The following is a 23,142-nucleotide window of genomic DNA, read 5'->3' as shown; positions in this document are numbered from 1 at the left end:
ATCTAGTAACATTATTTTAGGAAAGCATTAAACTTTTCTACTACCTTTTCTTGCTGATCATTTTCTCCTACTATCTGGTGAAAATATGAAATAGTCTACTCATTTCATATCAGAAGATAGGACCAAACTAGACTCTGCAAACTTCATTTCTGAAGCTTGATGTTCAAGATTTATGAAAAATTATATCTTATACCCCGGTCTACAAAAATGCTTGATAATCATGAAACTATACAATATAAACATTTAAAGAAATAGACTAACACTTTTAGAAAACAAAGGAGATATTTCTAAATTCCACATTATTAACGTGGAACATTAATGTAAACAATTTATCTATTGAAGGAATAAACATGTAAGTAGACTTTAGAAGAATCTAATGCTATGTTACTGTCAAGGATATGGATGAAATGTGAACTTTGGCCAAAAGTTGGGAACAAAAAGGTTTTTAGTCTCTAAAATCAATATAGCCTGCACACCTCTTAAGGGAATCACCATTAGACAAATCACATTTATCTCTAATCACAATAGAAAGAAAACCACAGAGCATACTAGTCTAAAACTCCTATACCTCCTCTATCTCACTAATCATATGGCAAAAAGTAAAAACTACCTGACATAATGAAATCTTTGGTTAAATCCAGCTATCTGCTAATTTCATTCCTACACTAAGAAGCTAAATGTGGCTTTGAGAAAACACACAACCACAATGCCTGGCTTCACTTTCAATGCATGTCTACACATCTCAGCTGGCTCCTCAGTCCAACCTAGCTGTCCTGCCATACCCTCAAGTTAACTCACTTTCCTCATCTAATTGGCAATTGCACACTTTCTCCTCCCTTTTGAAACATCAATACCACCTACCTCATTATCACTCTCAGTTGTTGATCTTGCTTCCAACCTCACTAAGAAAATAAAAACCATTAAAAAAGACCAAGTATACCCCTTCTGCCCAGCTACACACATCCATATCCACACACTCTGCCTTCACTTCCGTTATTATAAATAAACAGCCCAAGGTTCACTGACAGTCATACAACTCAATACTATTCTTTCTCATTTGATCAAATATATTACTCCAGCATACACACTCTCTCTTACATCAACAGTTTCCTCTCTAGTGTAGTATTCTCATCATGGTACATACATGCTGTTATTTCTACATTAAAAAAATTTCTACCCCACATCCCCTCTAAATACAACCTCATTTCCCTTTTCCCTTTCATCACAGAGAACCTCAAAACAGTTGACTCTACTTCTATCTCTAATTCTGCTCTTCCCACTTTTTTCTTGAGCCCACTCCAAATAAGCTTTTATTTCAATGCTCCACCAAAACCACTCTGGTCAGGCTGCCAGTTACTCCATGTAGCATAATTCAGTGGCTAATCTTCAGAATTTACCTTACACAACTTATATCAGCATTATTTTACACAGTGAACCAGACCCTCCTCCTCAAACACTTTTTCACATGGCTTCCAGGACACCTGGCTTCCCTGACACAATGCTCCCCTGTTTTTCCTGCTCTCATTACTGCTGCTTTCTCTGTTGTCTTTGTTGGTTATTCCTCATTCCCTTGACCTCTTAATGTTGGAGTGATCCAGGGCTCAGTCCTTGAACCTCTTCTCTTTTATATCTATGCTCTCTCCCCAAAAAATCTCATCCAATTTTGGCTTTAAGTACATTTATCCACTGATGATTCCCTAATTTATATCTCTAGTTTAGACCACTTCCTAAACTACTAATTCTAATATCTCTAATTCTTCATTAGTATTTCCACTTGGATATATAATAGACATCTTAGTACATCAAAAAACCAAACTCTTGATCTTTACCTATATGGCTGACATTACAAGTATTCACTAAGGTCAGTTCCCTTCTCCTTCAGCACACATAAATGACAACACATGGTAAGGCCTTATGACTTATTCTGATCAATTTAATGTGAGCAAAGTGCCATGTATCACTGTCAACCTGGGCAGTGAAAAACCTATTTGTGATTCTGCAATCTTTCTCTCTGCTGTGGCAAGTGAAAATGTTGTGTGTTCCATCCAGGGGGTAGACCTACAAGATAGTAGAACCTCCAATCAATCTGGCATCTTTGGGGATGGCAAAAGACCTTCCCATTGACCCACATGGGACATGTACCAAAAGAAATAAATGTATATTTTTAACCACTGAGATTTTGAAGTTCTTAGTTATCCCAGAATAGCCTAGCCTCTATAGGCTAATACTCCCCAAACCTGTTCTCACATAGCAACAGCAACCTCATCCTTTCAGTTGCTCGACCAAAAACCTTAAAATCATTCTTGATCCCTCTTTTTCTCTCACACCCCACATCTAATTCATCAGCATATCCTGTACCAAATACACCCAGAATCCAATCACCTTTACTGTCTCCACTACCATTCTGTTCTTCAAAAGACACTGGTGAAAAATAATAAGACAAGTCACAGACTAGGAAAAAAATATTGACAAAGCAAATATCTGATGAAAGAGACATACCCAGAATATACAGAACTCTTAATGATCATCAATAAGTAAACAAACCACCCAATTTTTTAAAAAATGAGCAAAAGAGTTAATAGACATTTCACTAAAGAAGACATATGAATAGCAAATCAACACATGAAGAGATACTCAGTATCACTGGGAATACAAATTAAATTAGAACCACAATGAGATATCATTACACCGTATTAGAATGGCAAAAATTAAAAAGACTGAAAATACAGTACCAAATGTTGACTAGGATGTAGAACACTGGAACTCTCATTCGCTACTGGTTGGAATGTAAAACTGTATGACCACTTTAAAAAATAGTTTGGTGATTTATTTAAAAGTTAAACATACATATGTAGTAAAAGAAGAGTGCTTGTATATTGAGAGAAATAGTCTACATCAGAAGCTATTTATAGGAGGCTTATAACTATTTATAGATGATTCTTCCTTGATTAAAAGGTACTAAAACTTACACCTACCAGATGATATATCCATTCCACTCCTAGATATTTCCAAGGAAATGGGGGTATGTTATACATAAACTTAAGATTTCTACAGGAATGCTCATAGCCAAAAATTAGAAACTGCCCAAATTTCCATCAACAGGTGAATGGATAAACAATTTGTAGCATATCTGTATAAAATACTACTCCTCAGCAAAAAAGGTACTGAATTATTAATGAACACAACATAGATGAATTACAAAATATGTATGCTTAGTAAAAGAAGCTAGAAAAGATTTTTTTAAAAAAAGAGCACAAACTGTATAATTCCATCGCATAAAACTCTAAAAAACACAAACTAATCTACAGTGACAGAGAGCAGATCAGTGGTTGCCTGGGGAAGGGGGTGTTGAGAAGGGCAGAAGGAAGGAATGTCAATGGGACTCAGGAAACTCTTTGAGTGTGTATATATGGATATGGATATGTTCACTATCTTGATTGTGTTGGTGGTTTCACAAGTATACACATATGTCAAAGTATTAAACTGTTTATGTTTATGCAGTTTGTTATATGTCAATGATACTTCCATAAACCTGTTTTCAATATAGCAGGTACTCAATATTTTTGGAAAACAGAAAGTGGATGAAAATGAAAATCGATGTTGAAAGTAGAATCCTAAGAATGAACTGAAGTGGAAACCCATTATCTTCCCTCCTTCAATAGCATTTTTTTTCTGAATGAGAGAATATAAGTAGAAAAGGAGAAATAAGGAATAGCCATATTAGATGTCCTCAGGCTGTGAATCTTGGATGAAAAATGCCTTTCCCAGGTCTTCTCTGTCCTTTGTCTCCCAATTTCCACTGAGGTAGAAGAAAAGTCATTATCTCTATTTCACTCATTTCCCTTGCTCTTCTCTTTGAAATCCTAAATTCCATCCATCATGATCAATTTTAGCATCATGCTAGTATGTGAGTACACCTCCTTCTTTCACAAGCTGTTATGGCTAGGAGTTTTCTGCAACATCAGCCCTTCATGTTCAAAACTACGGTACAATTTTGAAATAAAAGCACAGCATGCACTTATGTTTAAATAAGGTAGCCCCATGACTCACCTCATTTCCACCAACTGCCTTGGTTAAAATCACTGCAGAAGACACAGGCGGAGGCATGCAACCTACTGTCTGCAAACTGAAAAATAAAAGAAAATCCAACTATAAATAATTTTTTAAATCATAGACAGCTGTCACCACATTCATTCTAAAACAGCAAGGCTGAGCAAATGAAAATAAGGGCATATTTATTGATGCACATGCCCTGTTGAATTTAGACAAGTCTGCACAAGGCAATATGGCTTACAAGGTGCTGCAAATGTATGGGTTCTAATCTCTTATGCTATTCCATAGGCTTGAGTGAGTCTATTTTAAGCTATTTAAGCTCTTATTATACAATTCAAAAAGCAGTCAAGGTATAGTGAGTTCAGTCATTGAAAGATAACCAAAATGGCTAATCATTTGGTAAGTGTATGTAGTCTTAGGTTATTTTTAGGTAAAGTGAAAAATATTTTCCCTACATTTTGTTTGTAGGAAGTCTCTAAATCTTCAAAATCACTTCCAAAGTTCAAAATACTTGACAAGACACAAGCTTGTATCTTTGGATTTCTTTCTATAGAAGAGTAGTTTTCAAACCTTCATCTCATAAAAGACATTTTAATGTTGTAATAACATTACAGAAACAGGCATGACACGATCATACACTTTTGCATTCAGACTCTGTAGTAAATTCTAGTATCTATTCTCAATTTGGTTTTTATTAAATTAAGTGCACACACCCAAGATCATGACAGGTCTATTTTCTTAGTTTAGGACAGAAAATAAACTGCATAACAAGCAAATGAAACTATGAGTAATAAACTTAAGTACTATAAATTTTTTTAATTACTCAAAATCCACATAGAATATATCTTCTGGGGAGAACAGGTATCTGGCCTAAGTGGAAAGTTCATACAGGGCATAGAGGACACAGAGTATCTGACTTAGATTTTGAATGGGTATGATTAAAGGTTACAGTTGACCATTTAACAACATGGATTTGAACTGTGAGGACCCCACTTATACAAGAATTTCTTCTGCCTCTGCTACGCCTGAGACAGCAAGACTTCTTCCTCTTCTTCAGCCTACTCAATGTGAAGATGACAAAAATGAAGGCCTATATAATGATCCATTTCTACTTAATGAATAGTAAATATATTTTTTCTTCCTTATAATTTTCTTAATATGTTTCTTTTCTGTAGCTTAATTGTAAGAATATGTAATACGTGTAATATATAAAGTATATGTTAATTGACTCTTTATATTATAGGTAAGGTTTCCAGTCAATGGTTAGGCTACCAGTAGTTAAGTTTTTGGGGAGTCAAAAGTTATATGAGGATTTTCAACTGCATGGGGGTTGGCACCTCTAAGCTTCACAGTGTTCAAGGGTCAACTATATTTTTATTCATTTTTGGAAGAATATATTATCTAAAATTTATGCAATAGATTTACATTAGGTCCGAAATCTGAAAAATAATGTTTAAACTCATTTTGATTGAAGCATAAGAAAACTGGAATTTCCAACTCAGTTCCATTCAATATGGTCTTCTTTCCAGATCTGTTTTACCAAGAGCTACTAGAGTGGTCTGCCCTATTATGAATTCCCAATTTCTGAGTCTTCCTTAGAGTCTGCTATCATCGTCACTAATACTGAGCATTTACCATTTGTAGTAGACACTATTCTAAACACTTTACATACTATCTCATTTATTCCTCAAAAGTTATATTTAAGATAAGTTGTTATTATTATTCCCATTTTACAGAAAACTGAAGTGAAGAAAGAAGTTAAGTAACTTTCCAAACTCACAAAGCCACCTATCTGGGGTAAAACTTTTATGGGTCACAGACTTATCTAGGCCTCCCACCTCAGCCTCTCTGCCTTCTGTCTCCCCTACCCCCAATACTGGGACAGATCCTCTCATGCATTTTCAATCTTTCTAACTTTTTCATCCCTCCTCTTCCAGCCCCTTCCCTTCTGTATGCAAAAAAGCAGAATTCTCATAGCTTTAAAAAGACAAAAATTTTGCTTGAACCCAGGAAGCGGAGGTTGCAGTGAGCCAAGATCGCGCCACTGCACTCCAGCTGGGCAGCAGAGCAAGATGCCATCTCAAAAATAAATAAATAAAAGACAAAATTTGCCAACTATACACTGAATACATATATCTTCTATGGGTAAAATCCTACAAGAAAGAATTTTTAAAAAGAAATAAAAACATTATTCCTGCGTTCAAGGAGGCAGAAGAGTCAATGCACAAATGTAGATAACTAATAGCAAAATGAGTGAAATGAGTGGTGCTGCCTCCTCAAGATACAATCCCACTTTTCTCATTGTGACTCACTTTTGACCTTTAAAGACTGCCTGCCTCCATGGCCCCACAGACCATTCTCTCTTTACTTCTCTGAAAGGAGATTTCTTCCCCCTCTAATAGTAATAATAACCTTAAAGTAACCAGTAATCTCCAAATCACCAAATCTGGTATCTTTTTCCTCATATTCATTCTGCTTACCTCCTTCTCAGGGCACTCTAATATTTTCATGGTTACTGTTGTAGTTCATTCAAATTTAGTTTCTGTCTTTTAAACCAGTCATTCTGGTGGGGTTTTTTTGTTTTTTTTTTTAGCCCTAACTACAATTCCCAAATTTGTAGCTGCCTATGACTGCCACTTTAAACTAAGCACGTCTAATGTTGTATTTATATATTTGTTTCCCAAATTTATTGAGGTATAATTGACAAGCAAATATTATAAAAATTTATGGCATACAACATGATGTTTTGACATAGGTATACACTGCAAAATTATTACCACAATCAAACTAATTAACATATACATCTACTCTCTTGGCAATTTTCTAGTATACGTTATTAACTACAGTCACCATGCTGTACAACAGATCTCCAGAATGAATTCATATATTTTCTAAAAAATAAACTTCCCCTCTGAATCTACATATATTTTTGGTCAATGGGACCAGTTTTTTCCCTAATGATCCAGTTTGAAACTTTGAAGTTATATGTGACTCCACTTGCTCCTCAAAAATCAATCTGTGGCTGGGCGCAGTGGCTCACACCTTTAATCCCAGCACTTTAGGAGGCCGAGGCAGGCAGATCACGAGATGAAGAGATTGAAACCATCCTTGCCAACAGGGTGAAACCCCATCTCTACTAAAAATACAAAAATTAACTGGGCACGGTGGCGGGCACCTGTAATCCCAGCTACTCAGGAGGCTGAGGCAGGAGAATCACTGGAATCCAGGAGGCAGAGGTTGCAGTGAGCCAAGATCACGCCACTGCACTCCAGCCTGGCAACAGAATGAGACTCTGTCTCAAAAAAAAAAAAAAAAAAAAAATCAATCTGTCACAACTAACTTTCCAGTTTCCTCCATGACTACTGCCACCATCATCCCTGTCCAGATGCTTCTCAGCCAATCTGGACACTTACAAAGACCTGTTCAATGTTCCCTCTACCTTACTCTGTCCCTTTACTATGCAAGGTAAGGAGTATGTGCTCAGAATATCTTTATTTCAACAACTTAAACATGATTCTGCAACCCCTTCAAGTTAATATACTAAGTATGTACTTTCAAATTAGGGAGGGGAAGGGAAAAAACACTAAGCCAGGAAGAGCTTTCTCTAAGTGAATTACGGTAAGTGTATATTCCTTTAAGTTCAACATCTTGAAGTCAGAATTGTTTGTTTTATTTAGCATATTGAGTTGCAAGCTGTCCAATTAATCTTCCTTCGTAGCCACTTTTAAACATGTTGTTATGTGCTTGTTTAGCATTTTTAACAGCTCTCTCTCCATCATCTATAGCTTCAAATGCAAACTCCTCAGCCCAGTAATTCAGGCCTTCTGCAAGCCAACCCTATGGAAACATTTTATCTTTGTATCTCATTAATGCCTCATTTTTGAAATCCAAGAGTACCCAACCTTTGCTGAACTGCTTATTCTTTAACTGATTACACCACTCATCTGAAAAATCACGTGGTGTCGCATTTTGGTGATTACTAGGAGGGGTGTGTGTGTGTGTGTGTGTGTGTGTGTGTGTGTGTGTATCCTATATAACCAACTAGGTTGGAAGTTCCCAGAAGACAACAAAAATGAGTAAATATCTTTGTATTCCTTGAGTGGCCTACATATGGTAGATATTCAGTAGCTGTTGGTTATTGATATGCATAATACATTGTTGCTCTAAAATGATGTCATCATATTTATGTGGCATTTTACACTTTTTGGTGAAATTTGATGGTCATTCTCTCAAACTAAATCTGGCCAAAATGGCACTCTTGATTTCCACCATGCCTCCTAACCTAGTTTTCCCCTCTTAAGTAAGTGATGCTACCAATTACCCAGTGGTTCCAACCTAAAACCTTGGTTCCTCTGTCCTCCTTCTATATCCTCCTTACCCATCACCAATGAAAGCTCTACTGTAAAATCTATCTGGCACACATTCATTTCTCTCTGTTGAACTGCTACCTCACCACTACTCTCTGAGTTGATTTCTCTCAGGCCCCTCTACTATCTCTTTTCCGCATAGCAATCAGAAGAATCATTTGCAAACATAAATCAGACCTCATCACTCCCTCATTCCAATCCCTCCAATAGCTTCCTATAGCACTCAGAATAAAATCCGAACACTGTCCCATGGCCTATAAGGCTCTATATAGCGCACTCCTGCCTCCTTTTCTACTGTTAGGACATAGTATTTTTCCTCTACATCACCAGGCTCTGGCCTTCCTGGCTGCTTTACTGACTGGAAAACAACAGGCTTGATCCTGCCCTAGAGCCTTTGTACATTCTGTTTCCTTTCCCTAGAACATTCTGCCCCCAGAACTCTGAAATCTAAATTAATCACCAGCCTGCCCACCCAACCACTTTCACATTATCTCACTGTTTTGTTCTTTTTACATCATTTATTTCTATCTTGCTCATCTACTTACTTGTTTATTGATACCACACCCCCTGAGACTCCCCAACATGCAAAACTAATGGGCATTTCACTGTTGTTTCTCCAATATTTATAATAACTCCTGAAACAAAGTAGAAGCTAAATAAATAACTTGAATCAATGAATAAGTAATTTCAATTGATATCCCCAACATCATTGGTAAATAAGCGGTAAAAGTATGATTATCCTCCTTTCTAGATAGGGAAATTGACATTAAAAACTATTTAAAAACTTTGCTCAAAGTCACATAGTATGTTAGGGATATGGTCAGAATTCAATCTTCAGGATCTAAGTTCAACTATTATATCAAACATAAAACAATGAAAAGGTAACATTTGTCCCATATATAGGTATTTTTTTCTTTCTTATACATTTCTAAAACACACCTTATACTCCACTATTTTCTAATTAATTGACATCCAATTGACTGGCATACAGATCTTACATCTGCTAGTCCTTCTCATTTTTTTTCCAAGACCACTCTTTAAAATTCTCAGAAAAGTGCTCATCCTAAAACCTCAGGATGAAGCATGAGGGTGTATCTTAAGATTCTGTTATTTGATGAACTTCCTTGATGAAATACTATTGTTTTAAAGGAAAACAAAGACGTGTTTTTACTTCCTTTTAAGATAGCACACAAGCCCTTTTGTATATAGTTGCCATAGAAACAATAATGTCTCTAGAGATGCCCCATTAAAAGTGGACCCACTTTTAAAGATTTAAACATACCCTTTTAAAAGCCATTCGTTGATGGGTGTGATTGATAAAAGCTGAAGAAAAAGCCATATTGCTGCTGGGAAGAATGCAAGTGTAAAGATCTGAATAAAAAGATGCAGTTTTAGATGCACCAAAGCACTGGTCAGCTCCTGGAAAAATTAAGGAAACAAAATAAACAAAGGTAAGAAAACTATTCCTGAAAGGAGATCGCTACTAAAATAACATCACATGAGTTAGTTTTTAATTTCGAGTTTTTTCATAGCTAAAATTTTTATCTATAAGTAAATGCACATGAGACAATGCAAGAGAAAAAAGTTACTTACGAAGGCTATAAAGTATTTTTGTTTAAAATTTCTTTTCTTTTTTTTTTTTTTTTTTTTTTTTTTGAGACAGAGTTTTTGCTCGTTGCCCAGGCTAGATTGCAGTGGCAAGATCTTGGCTCACTGCAACCTCTACCTCCCGGGTTCAAGGAATTCTCCCGCCTCAGTCTCCTGAGTAGTTTGAACTACAGGTGCCCGCCACCACCAGGCCCCCCCCCTAATTTTTGTATTTTTAGTAGGGCGGGGTTTCACCATGTTGGGCAGGATGGTCTCAGTCTCCTGACCTCATGATTCGCCCCCCTTGGCCTCCCAAAGTGCTGGAATTACAGGCATGAGCCACCGTGCCCGGCCTAAAATTTCTTTTTTTTTTTTTTTTTTTTTTTGAGACGGAGTCTCGCTCTGTCTCCCGGGCTGGGGTGCAGTGGCCGGATCTCAGCTCACTGCAAGCTCCGCCTCCCGGGTTCACGCAATTCTCCTGCCTCAGCCTCCCGTGTAGCTGGGACTACAGGCGCCCGCCACCTCGCCCGGCTAGTTTTTGTATTTTTTCTAGTAGAGACGGGGTTTCACCGTGTTAGCCAGGATGGTCTCGATTAACTATTCTTTTCTAATTTCTTTACAATACACAATAAGCCCTAACAAATCAGATGTGTAAAATTCTGGACCAGGACTAAGCCAACTATACTTTATACTAGCATAGATTTGGGGATTGTTGAACAACATGCATGTATGTTTACCTATATAAAATAATAAATATTTTCAAAAAAACCTTAATAACATCTATCACATTTCAACCAAATACAGTAATTAACCTCTATGCGTTGCACCAAGGCTTTAAGTCCTTGATTTGGCAAGATGTTACTGAATCTACAAATTAATACTTTAAAAAACATTTCCCTCAATGATAGTCTCTAATTCCAAATGGCATTTTCTTCCACAATCTACACTAGATTCTTTGTTAACATTAACAGAATACCAGCTTTATGCCATAATCTGAGCTTGTCACTTTACATGTTATCTCACTTAATCCTCACAAGAACCTAATTAAGTAAATACTATTATCTGATGTTTTTACCGATGTTTTACCGATGAAGAAATTTAAGTTGAGAGTTACTATATGGTGAATATCAGAATTAAATTTTCTCGCATGCTAACAAACCCATGCCTGCTTCTCCCAATGCTACCCCAAGAGGAGAAAAAAATGCACATTAAACATAACAAACCAGGCACACGTTACGAGTTTGACACCTAAAAAAAGGATAATTAGTTAACCTCTGGGATTCAAATAGATATAAACTAACAATATTTGCATTTGAGTTTGTATTGTGTTGAAATAAAAACAAAATGGAAAACTAAAATAAAATTGGAAAGTGCTAGAAAAACTATAGTCCTTTAAAACAAGCAAGTGATCATTAAAGCATATTCAACTATGCCAGACAGTCACTGGTTGTAAGTGTAGAACTGCAATGGCCCCTTTGTTCAGGTAAGATGTTCAAGAGATCCTCAGCCTCAGAGACATTAGCCAAAGTTTATCAGTTTAATCAACAGTACGTTAATGCAGACTAATTCGCTCATCACCACATTCTGAGATTAGTCTCATCACTTCCCACTGTCTATCTCCCTGTGTGGAGATCCACACAGCAGTTCCTTCCTGTTAGGTCACAAGACATCCCTAAATGACATCTAAAGAATTTCTGGCAATCTAATTTAGGACCACTAGAAAACACTCAGCCTACCAGAAGTCACATTAGGTCCTGGGATCAGACCTAAGAGAAAGCAAGCCATCCTTACAGTGAATCAGAATTCTTAGAGCTCCACTCCAGAGAAAACTTGAGCACCAGCAGTTTCAGAGTATTCATTCTCAACAGCCTTGAAGCCAAATCTCATTTAAATATACTCAGAGGCATTTGGTAAACACTAAACAAATATTAGTATTTTTATTTTTTAAAATACCATAATGAAATGATTAGCCAGAATACACTAAGGCATTTTTGCATATACTTTTTTTTTTCTTTTCTTTTTTTGAGACGGAGTTTCGCTCTTGTCATCCAGACTGGAGTGCAGTGGTGCGATCTCGGCTCACTGCAACCACTGCCTCCTGAGTTCAAGCGATTCTCCTGCCTCCACCTCCCAAGTAGCTGGGATTACAGGCACCCACCACCACACCCGGCTAATTTTTGTATTTTGAGTAGAGATAGGGTTTTGCCATGTTACCCAGGCTTGTCTGGAACTCCTGACCTCAGGTGATCCACCCGCCTCAGCCTCCCCAAGTGCTGGGATTACAGGCATGAGCCACCATGCCCAGACTGCATATACTTCTGATAGGAATAAAAATGGCATAACTTTTCTGAAAATTAATGTGGTAATACATATCAAGGACTATATAATTCATATTCTTGGACCCCAGAATTTTATGACTAGGAATTTATCCTAAAGATATAAAAAGTGATTGTAAATATTTATACACAAAATTGATCATCACAATGTTATTTATTAGAGCAAAATCTGGAAACAAATGTCCAAAAATAGGAGAATCATTTAAAAAGTTAAAATCTAATTGGTGTTATGAGCTATTAAATACCCTGTTGATGAGAATGCAGGTGTACAGAATCTCTCCCCTACTTTATCAATAGGTGTATAAATTGGCATAACCTATAGAGAGCACAACCTGGCAATTCATTCCTTCATTTAAGTAATACTTACTGAGCACCTGGTACCATTCTAGGTACTTGGAATATCTGTTACAACTTAAACTACATATATCATTTGACCTAGCAATTCCACTTCTAGGAATTTATCCTTCACATATGTTTCCAAATATAGGAAATAATATATTTTTAGGTTATCCTTTGCAACATGTTTGTAATAGCAAAACCTTGTAAATTAACTAAATGTTCATCAATAGAGGACAACAAAAATACATCATGACACAACCATACAACAGAATACTATTTGGTGTACAAAAAAAATGGGGTTCTTTATGTGTTTAGATGAAAACAGACATATGAAAAAATGCTCATCATCACTGGCCATCAGAGAAATGCAAATCAAAACCACAATGAGATACCATCTCACACCAGTTAGAATGGCGATCATTAAAAAGTCAGGAAACAACAGGTGCTGGAGAGGATGTGGAGAAATAGGAACACTTTTACACTGTTGGTGGGATTGTAAACTAGTTCAACCATTATGGAAAACAGTATGGCGATTCCTCAAGGATCTAGAACTAGATGTACCATATGACCCAGCCATCCCATTACTGGGGATATACCCAAAGGATTATAAATTATGCTGCTATAAAGACACATGCACACGTATGTTTATTGCAGCACTATTCACAATAGCAAAGACTTGGAATCAACCCAAATGTCCATCAGTGACAGATTGGATTAAGAAAATGTGGCACATATACACCATGGAATACTATGCAGCCATAAAAAAGGATGAGTTTGTGTCCTTTGTAGGGACATGGATGCAGCTGGAAACCATCATTCTTAGCAAACTATCACAAGAACAGAAAACCAAACACCGCATGTTCTCACTCATAGGTGGGAACTGAACAATGAGATCACTTGGACTCAGGAAGGGGAACATCATACACCGGGGCCTATCATGGGGAGGGGGGAGGGGGGAGGGATTGCACTGGGAGTTATACCTGATGTAAATGACGAGTTGATGGGTGCAGCAGACCAACATGGCACAAGTATACATATGTAACAAACCTGCATGTTATGCACATGTACCCTACAACTTAAAGTATAATAATAATAAATAAATTAAAAAAATTTAAAAAAAAAAAAAAAAAAGAAACAATGTACAAGATACATTTTTTAAGTAAAATAAGTTAAGGTGCCAAACAGTATGAAATACAATCTGTAGGGGGGTAGAATACACATGTGTATGTTTCACATGGAATATCTCTGGAAAGGTACACAGAAATTGTTAACATTGTCTGTCTCCAGAGAAGAAAACTGGATAGTTGGTGGAAGAGTGAAAAAAAAAGACTTACACATATCTTTATACCTTTTAATTCTGAACTATGTGAATAAATCATATGTTCATAAAAGTAAATAAAATAAACATTTTTGTTATAATAGAGAGAGAAAATTTAAATAATATTAAATTATGTTAAAAGTAGATAATGTTACATGAAAAGAATAGGATAAGATTACATGTGTATATGTGTATGGGTCCACAATATGGGTATAAACATACTTACATTCCCATACAATTTTATTTTTAAAATATTATGCATATAAAACATATTTTTTAAAAAGGACTAAAAAATGGATGTTAATAGTTAATAGTAGTTATTTTTAATCTTTCTAATCTTTCTACAATAAGTAAATACCACTTTTATTACAAAAGAAACAAGTTATAAAAACTAAAATGTGCTTAGAAAATACTGCTGACCTAATAAATGACAATTAGAAATTGCCAGTGCATCGGGATGATGATACAGTAAAGAACCGAGCAAAACAAGTCACAACCAACCATGTTGGCTCATAAGGGGCCTCTTAACAATAGCGAAGTGCTTCTAAGAAAGATTTTCAAGACTTTCACAAAATCCCAGAGTCATATATTTTTCCATATCTTCTTCATACAACCATAAAGATAAAACAAGATAATAACAGAAAAGAACAAGCAAGTAAACCCTGTAAATCCTAAAATAGTTATTATTTCATACATACCCATGTAGAATTTTGGGCCACATAGTCAAATAAGTGCCATCATGAATAATCAAAAAGTTGGCTCTGCATCATAGTTTGTTTATTCACATGTAATATAGGTCAAAATTCATTAAAATAAACTTAAGAAGACACTCCACATCATGTACTGATTGTACCAGAGTCTCACTGACAGCATCAAGCATTGCTTAAAACCAGGGCTCTGATTGGGACACAGAAATATTTTCATTAGACACTGATTTCTCTTGTAACCCTTTATCTGACCATTTCATTCATTTGCTGAGAGTCAGGCTCATAGCTCTGGGCTTGAAACAAACAGCATAAGTCTAAAGTTTAGAGTTTGCTATATTTGCTTTTCTGCTAATAGGATAAAAAATAATATTTTTGACAGAAAAATAAAGAAAAACTTGCATCGTCTGCCCTACTCAGGACCTTTTTTCAGCCTGAGTCTCCTGCTCACATTTGTTTCTATCCCCAGCACCATGCCTTGTAGCCATAAGCACTTAATTGATATTTGTTTAAACAAATTCACCCTGCCACAGTTGGCTAGGAGACAAATCCTCCGAAACTAAAGGTTTGAAGTGAACTAAATATGAATTTTAAATGTGACCATATTTCACTTCAATACAACAAAATTTCAAAAAACTAGAAATTAATAGTCATAAAACTGAAGACTCAGCATTGCATTAGTACAGCGTCCTTTATAATTTTAACGAATTAGTAAAATAAATTTTAGAATACATGTCATTAAATCAATGTATGAGTCATACAAGAAATGTTCAATATAAATCAAACTTGAATGGGACCAACACAAATGCTTCCAAATAAACTCAATAATAATTCACTGTCTCCCATGTGCAAAAACGAACTATTTTAGGACCTAATAAAATATACAAATCGTAATCCCCACTGAAATGAATTTAGGATTACTAACTAGTAAACAAATATGACTGCTACCTCCTAAGTTACAAGTTACCCATGAAATTAGCAGGGTTTAGAAGTGGTTTAATATTACACAATGATACAATCTAGGACATCTTAAGTTAAATGGCTTTTGAAAATGACTTAATGTTGTATTCGTTTGAAAAGGGCTTTTCATGGAAGAAATGGCTCTGATTGCTGCTTAGATACCATGATAAAGCACGAGATAACGGCATTTCATTAGATCCAAATTAGCTGGATGACTCTGAAGGTTTCTTAGGTGCTTACAAAAGAAGTCAGTCCTTAGAAAAATGCTGACAGCTGTGACATTCTTCCTTCTTCAACTCCTTCATCCCATAAAGTTATCTGCTTCACAGAATCGCATTAAGAAGCTAAGGAGTGAGAGAAATCAAGTCGCTTTCTGGATTTCCCATGGCACAAGTAACAGCTATAGCCATTAAGCAGCCACCAGGGGACACAGAGCAACGTCCCAAGTAAAGGACTTGGGTTAGAAAGCTACTCCATAAAGAGCATTAGCCAAGGTCAGCAGGAAGACCTCCAAACAAGACCAGTCCAACATTATGGTAGTGGCAAATATCTTTCTGTATCACTGTGCCCCACATTTGAGAACCAATATTAGAACTCATATGTTGACAGAACAAAAGTCTGTGCCCTGTAAGTAGTAATCATGGTCCTCTCATATCAATATTGTTTACCAAAATTGGAATTTGACATACTGGGAAATCTCATCCCGTGTCAGTTATTTTCAGAAGAGCAAGAAATCACAGAAAATATTTACAATTCTTGAGACATAATTTATCAGTTATAGACACTACACAATGATCCTATGTATATGAAAAAATACCCCAATGAGGCCGGGCATGGTGGCTCACGCCTGTAATTGCAACACTTTGGGAGGCTGAAGTGGGTGAATTATTTGAGGTCAGGAGGTTGAGACCAGCCTGGCCAATGTAGTGAAACCTCACCTCTATTAAAAATACAAAAATTAGCCAGGCGTGGTGGTGGGTGCCTGTAGTCCCAGCTATTTGGGAGGCTGAGGCAGGAGAATTACTTGAACCCAGGAGGTGGAGGTTGCAGTGAGCCGAGATGGCACTACTGCCCTCCAGCCTGGGCAACAGAGTGAGATTCTGTCTCAAAAAAAAAAAAAAAAAAAAAAAAACCCAATGAAAAGATTTATACCAACCTGATGGCTACAGAATACATAAATTTAGTAAAGTCATATTTTTTCCATGTTGCTACTAGGGTGGTCTAAGAAGGAAATAACTAAATTTAGTCTTCATTCAAATCACACTTAAAATAAATAAAGGTAAGACATGATGCTGGACCAGAATTTTAATTTTTAAAGCCATTTCCAAAAACAAAAAAAAACCTTCTTATAGTGAGATATTCCCATCTACATAAGAACAGGATGTTAGAATGATAGTTTTATGTAATTTCTTCAAGAGCAAATGGGTATTTTCTCCTCTCTCATTTTCTTCCATTGTAAATCAAAAGAGAATCATAAATTCTACTCTTCCTCTCTCACAAGTAAATGTAAAAATGTCTGGATTTCTTTACTTCCAAGAGAATCTCATGTTCGGTGAAACCTGAATCAGTAAATAACATTACATATATATGGGTATGCTGTGTGTGTGTGGATCTCTGTGTGTGTATATATATACAAACACACATACGTGTCAAATGAAAAACACCAATATTTCTCTTAAGACATCTATTAATATTTAATAGATATGCTAAGGAACAATAAGCTTTTCTAAATAAAAATTAAGTTATGACAACTTAAGCATTATTTGAATAGCATGAGTCCTGGGAACCAAAGATGATCCACAAAAGTTATGGAAACCAAACTGAACATCAACAGCTCAAATGTGCCCAGGCATAGTAGGTACCACTGTAGTTACCACCATAAGCTGACGTAGAACTAAAGTAGATGCTTCAGTTCAGCTGTCATATTAAAAACACACTCATTATAACCACATCCTCAGGACCCATGCTGCTCAACTGTACAGCTTTTATAATGCATGTATGCAGGAATGAAACACAAGTCCTTTGCTGACCAAGTTATCTTCTGCTACAGTGAATCCTTCAGATTATAGCTATAAATAGCTTTACCAAAGGACTCTGAAATTTAAGGTAAGTACAAATTAAATTTTTCTCCCTGCTTTTCATGTATCCCATAAATGACAGTACCTCTGTTTTCAATGACAGTCCACTGTTAAAGAATATTGTTGCAACAGCAATGTAGGATACAGTTATTTCTGGCTTCAGTGGTCCTAAAAAGAGAAAAATGAGTTATTGTTAGAAAAGAATTTCAATAGATAACTTGGCACAAAAGAAGAATCTATTTGTTCACGCCTGTAATCCCAACACTTTAGGAGGCCGAGGCAAGTAGATCACTTGAGGCCAGGAGTTCAAGACCAGCCTGGCCAACATGGCAAAACCCAGTCTCTGCTAAAAATACAAAAATTAGCCTGACATGGTGATGCATGCCTGTAATCCCAGCTCCTTGGGAGGCTGAGTGGGAGGATTACCTGAGCCCAGGAGGCAGAGGTTGCAGTGAGACGAGATCACACCATTGCACTACAGCCTGGGCAACAAAGCAAGACTCTGTCTCAAAATAATAATAATAATAATAATAATAATAATAATAATCTACTGAAGGACAACAAATGGTAGTTTAGATATCAGTGTCACCCCTAGTGTCCTACTGTCCCAACAGAGGTAAGCATTTGTGTGATACAGCCTAACTCCAGAGAGCATTTTCCAGAGGCCAAGGACCATGGCTGTCTTGCTCAGCACAGTATCTTCAGACCAGAAGAATAAAGCAGCACACAGGAGAGCACATAAGCAACATCCCTCAATACAGGTCCTAATTATATCTATCGTGGTATCAGCGCTTATATAACAATCAAAATACCCCCGAACCCAAAGAAGAGTATCAATGGAAGAGGTTCCCTTCTCTTTAGCAAATATTATTTCATTTCTTCTAGGATACCAGAAACAAAAGCTTGTAATCACACACGTATTCAGTTCTGCCCAAGAGTATTCATTCTACAAATACTTATTAAGAACTTGCCATGTGAATGAGATAATGCATATAAAGTACTCAATAATATATTGCTATGACTGTAATTATTATTAAATTATGCCAGGCCCTAGAGATACATGGTGACCCAGCCAGGCTTGATCCCTGCCTTCCAGGAAATCCTCTCTGGAGTTAGGATGGCAGCATTCAAATGTGTTAACACTGTGAGAACAATAGTTAAAAGTATCATTTGTGAGTTGATATAAGTATCATTTGTGACATGTCCACAACTGGCTTGAAGACCTAATGTGCTAACAAAGAACAACATTCTTTCAAAAAATGCAGTCCTGAGAAAATGACATTTTATACCTGTATACCAATGGTTCTCCAGCAGTGGCAATCTTGCCCTCCATGGACATTTGGCAATGTTTAGAAATGTTTTTTGGTTGTCATAACTTGGGGGATAGGATGTGCTACTAACGTCTAGTGGGTAGAGATCAAGAATTCTATTAAACATCTTGGAAGGCATAGAAAAGCCCCTCAAACAACAAAAATTATCATGTTCAAAATGTCAATGTGCCAAAGCTGAGAAATCTTAGTATATGGCAACATTTTAAAAAATCTAAGATCATCTCATATATGCCATTCTATTCAGTCCTCTTGTACTAGATTGAATAGTGTCCCCTACTCCCAAAATTCATGCCCACCCAGAACCTGTGAATGTGACATTTTTGGAAATAGGGTCTTTGCAGATGTAATCAAGTTAAGATGAGGTCTTATTGGATTAGGAGGATCATTAATCCAATAACCGGTATTCTTAAAAGATGGAAATTTGGACACAGACACATGCACAGGGAAGACAGCCATGTGGTGACAGAGCTGGAGAGTGGAGTTATATTGCCACAATCCAAGGAATGGCTGGCAACCACCACAAGCTAGAAGATGCAAAGGATTCTTTCCCAGATGTCCTTTGGAGAACATCTTGACCTCAGACTTCTGGCCTCTAGAACTGTGAGAGAATAAATTTCTGTGGTATTGAGCCACCTGGTTCATGGTAATTAGTTGTGGCAGCCCTAAGAAACTAATACACTCACTTAGGCAAAAGAACAGGACAACAATCATCGCTCCTCCATAGCCTGAAACTCTCTACTTGCTCGATATATGGACAGAAGACCAAGCTCAGGAAAAAACAACACATATATATAATATAATATAAATATTATATAACATAATATATAATAATAAAGTCTTCATATATATAACATAACATATAATATATTATGTATATAACATATTTTATATATTATGTTATATATATTAGATATATAATGTTATATACATGATATATAATATACATAATATTTCAAGGCCCCTCTGAGAAAGAATATATATTACCTAATAATATACATAATATATATGATAATATATAATATTATTTAATATAATATATAAAATTTTATATATAGAGAGAGAGAAGACCTACTATGTCTTAGGCATTTGTAGTACAACAATGAATAAAAGAAACAAAGATTTCCTCAAATGCTGTAATAAATTATGTAATATGCCTGGCATTTACACAAATCATTTTGCTGAGATCTGAGAAAAGGGAGGGAAAGGGAGAAGGCAAGTGCAAAAGGCATTACATTTGGGGGCAGTGAAGGCTGTTCCAAAACTTTTACAAAGAGGTACATTATCTTTACACTTGTGAGTGAATCTGTCTCAGCAGCTCACACAAGCAATATTTCTTCAGCAGCTAAGCAGGGTGATTCAGGAGCAGATTTTAAAGTCAAGGAATCTGGCTTGCTTGAGAAGTAGAAGTTTCCCAGAAATTTTAAATACCCAGTCTCCAGTAGTTCCTCTTCCCTAAGCTAGCTACCTTAACCTAGAGAGAATCACCTGGCATCAAGCTTCAGTATCTTCAACTGTAAAAGAAGCATGTTGGCTTAAAACACTTTAAATGTTACCCTCTCACTCTTAACATTCTACTGTAATTAAACAAAGGAATGAATTATCCTACATTAAAGACCTAAGGACTAGTGAAAATGGGAAACGGCATTTCTATGATACAATAATGTACCAAAATGTTAATAAGCAGTCTATGGAACACATAAGTTTGCAGAATCTATCTCATACATGCCACTGCAGAAAAGCCCCACGGAAATGATTCAGCATTCAACACCTTTCTTCCCACAGAATATTTGGGAATGTAAGGTAAAAGATATTTTGCCAAATTTAGCCCCTGCAGATTTAAAGTTAAAGATCATACATCCTCTGTAGTTTCATCTCAAAACTGAGCAAATAAGAGATCTAACACCAGAAGCGATACCTAGTGAAGTGTGCATTGCAGATCATGCAAAGGTACTCTAAGTCTTACTATTCATTTAGCTCAGGGGATGGGGGGGTCTTCATTTGACAGACCTGATCTTCACAAGAGTTTCCCAAAAGTTCACAGAGCAGCGGTGTTAAAGAAGAAACTATTACCATCAATCAGAGGGAGAAACCACCAGGAATAACTGCTTTATTCTCATAGTTACATATTCTACACATGTTGTTCTTAGTTGAATACAAAAGAACAAAATTTTAAAACAAACAAAAAAGCCTTCATCTCCACAATTTTGGTTTAAATAATTGCTTTTAAAATGTTCCCGGAAGCTACTTCTAAACAGAGTAATTGGGTGGAGGTTAAGGGGAGAAGGGACCACCCACTACTGTTCTCCTGAGAGATCATTTCATTCACTTCCATCATGTTTTAACAAAAAGTATCCTCCTGAGCGCTTCCTACTATGAAAGATTGTGCCTGTTCACCTCGGTCCTTATTTGCTCCGGTTGCATGAGTTAGGTATTAAACCTGTCAATAAGCTTGGAAACTGACAAACAAGGTCAAAAAGACCAGCGAATTGAATAAATTCAATTAATGTTTATGAAAAGTAAGACAAGATTGTCTAAAGGTATAGGGGGGTGGAGCGTAAAAAAACCTAATATTTCTAATGTTCCCACCAGTGCCCATCACCTCCAGTACAAAACTCCCACTATTCAGAGATCTAAGTATGCTTTCAGTCCATCTACATTTCCTTGCCAAAGCACACACTACATTACACATAGTCTAACAGTCTGTATCTGTTAGACTGCTAGTATAGCAACTGAATCCCGGCAGCACACGGAAGTAGTGCCCTGTAATGAAAGAGTGCAACGTGTCAGTCGGCTTGGGAGTTTCTGGAGTGCCAGCAACTACAGCAAATCATCACTCTTCAACATGTGGGCCATAAAATCTGAGTTGGGGGCGGTGGTGTCCCTTTTTCTTGTTTTTCCTCCACTTTTTTTTTTTAATGTGGGGGCGGGGAGGACTCGAAAGTAGATTCGATAATGACGTCCACTCCAAGATAGATACTGAACTCAGCAACCTAGATTCTCTTGGGATAGGATGCTACTTTGAAGGCAAGAGGAGTAAGTTTCATTCTCTGTAACCTCACTTCTTAACACTGAGGATAGTCATTGTTTGTCTACGGAAAAAGCTACTTGCGCTCAAATTCCTTTGCCCCGTTCCTAATTACAAGTTCCCTCTGGGATTGGTAAATTAGAAAATCAGCAAAAGGGCCAAAGGCTGGTCAATGCCTCTGAAATTGGCAAGCGTTTGCAATGAGGGTTGCCCCACCTTTCCAAGACTAACAAATTAGTTCTGAAGTGGGAGTCGCGGTGGAGCCGGCAGAGGTGCAGCACTTACCCCCATTCACCCCTATGGACGGCTCCAGTTTAGCTCCGGCGATCGCCAGCACTATTCCGACCATGAACCAGTCTTTCCTCATTCTCTCCAGCAGCCTCATATTTGTTAGGGTGGGTGGGTTTTGTTTATTTGTTTGGCTTTTTTTCTTTTCAAGCTCCGATCACCTAATCCCTGGAGCGTCTCCACACTTTCCTTGGTCCCTCCAGACATGCAGCAGAGCAAGTCAAATTGCCAGTTGTAAACTAAAGACCTGGGGGTTGCTCCGGCGGCTTTGAGGAAGGTTGGGAGTAGTAGTATCCAGTGACAGGAAAGTCTCACTGAGCGCCGCCATCACTACCACGCGCCTTCGAATACATGCGCACAAACGCCCCCAGTGCCTCCGGCCGCGGGCTCGCAGGTGCAGATGCTTTGAAAGGAAGAACTTGGACCAGGCCGACAAACGTGGGCAATCGGGCAAGGGAGACTGGCGGCCGGATGGGGCTAACAAACCCACCGCTGCCGAGACCTGCGGAACTTTCTAAATGACAAGGGGTCGGGGAGAGCGTCGTAAGGCGCCACAGCCAGCAAGACTTCACTGATTGTCCTTCTCTAACAAACCTTTAGGCACAGCCACCCACGTTTCTGGAGCATATCTCCATGGAGAGCCTCTCTTTTGCTGTGCCATGACTCCGCGGGCAGGGCTGACGTGTGTTTGGGGCAAGGGATTTCTCCGTTGAAGCTGCGACAGCGGGATGCAAGCCTGGAGACGCGCTTCTTCGA

The 23,142-nt window shown here is 37.2% G+C and overlaps 1 protein-coding gene across 8 annotated transcripts in view; it reads right to left on the bottom strand.

The window, feature by feature from the left end:
- SLC10A7 (solute carrier family 10 member 7) overlaps positions 1-22,732 on the bottom strand; it is a 263,082-nt gene extending 240,350 nt beyond the window's left edge. For 7 of the 8 annotated variants that reach the window (XM_003899245.5, XM_017959103.3, XM_017959104.3 and 4 more), the window contains exons 1-4: positions 22,384-22,732; positions 17,828-17,910; positions 9,703-9,839; positions 4,051-4,126 (exon numbers count right to left, since the gene is read on the bottom strand). In XM_003899245.5, coding sequence (XP_003899294.1) covers positions 4,051-4,126; positions 9,703-9,839; positions 17,828-17,910; positions 22,384-22,483 — 396 coding nt within the window. In that variant the 5' untranslated portion in view covers positions 22,484-22,732. Of the gene's footprint in view, positions 1-4,050; positions 4,127-9,702; positions 9,840-17,827; positions 17,911-22,383 lie in introns of those variants that run through there. The other variant, XM_017959106.3, reaches the window with a different exon arrangement.
- Positions 22,733-23,142: the final 410 nt, after the last annotated feature.

This window comes from Papio anubis, chromosome 3 (assembly GCF_008728515.1).
Source record: "Papio anubis isolate 15944 chromosome 3, Panubis1.0, whole genome shotgun sequence".
Classification (NCBI taxonomy): Eukaryota; Metazoa; Chordata; class Mammalia; order Primates; family Cercopithecidae; genus Papio; species Papio anubis.
The sequence above is the reverse complement of the archived record's forward strand: the minus strand, read 5'-3'. Positions and strand labels throughout refer to the sequence as shown.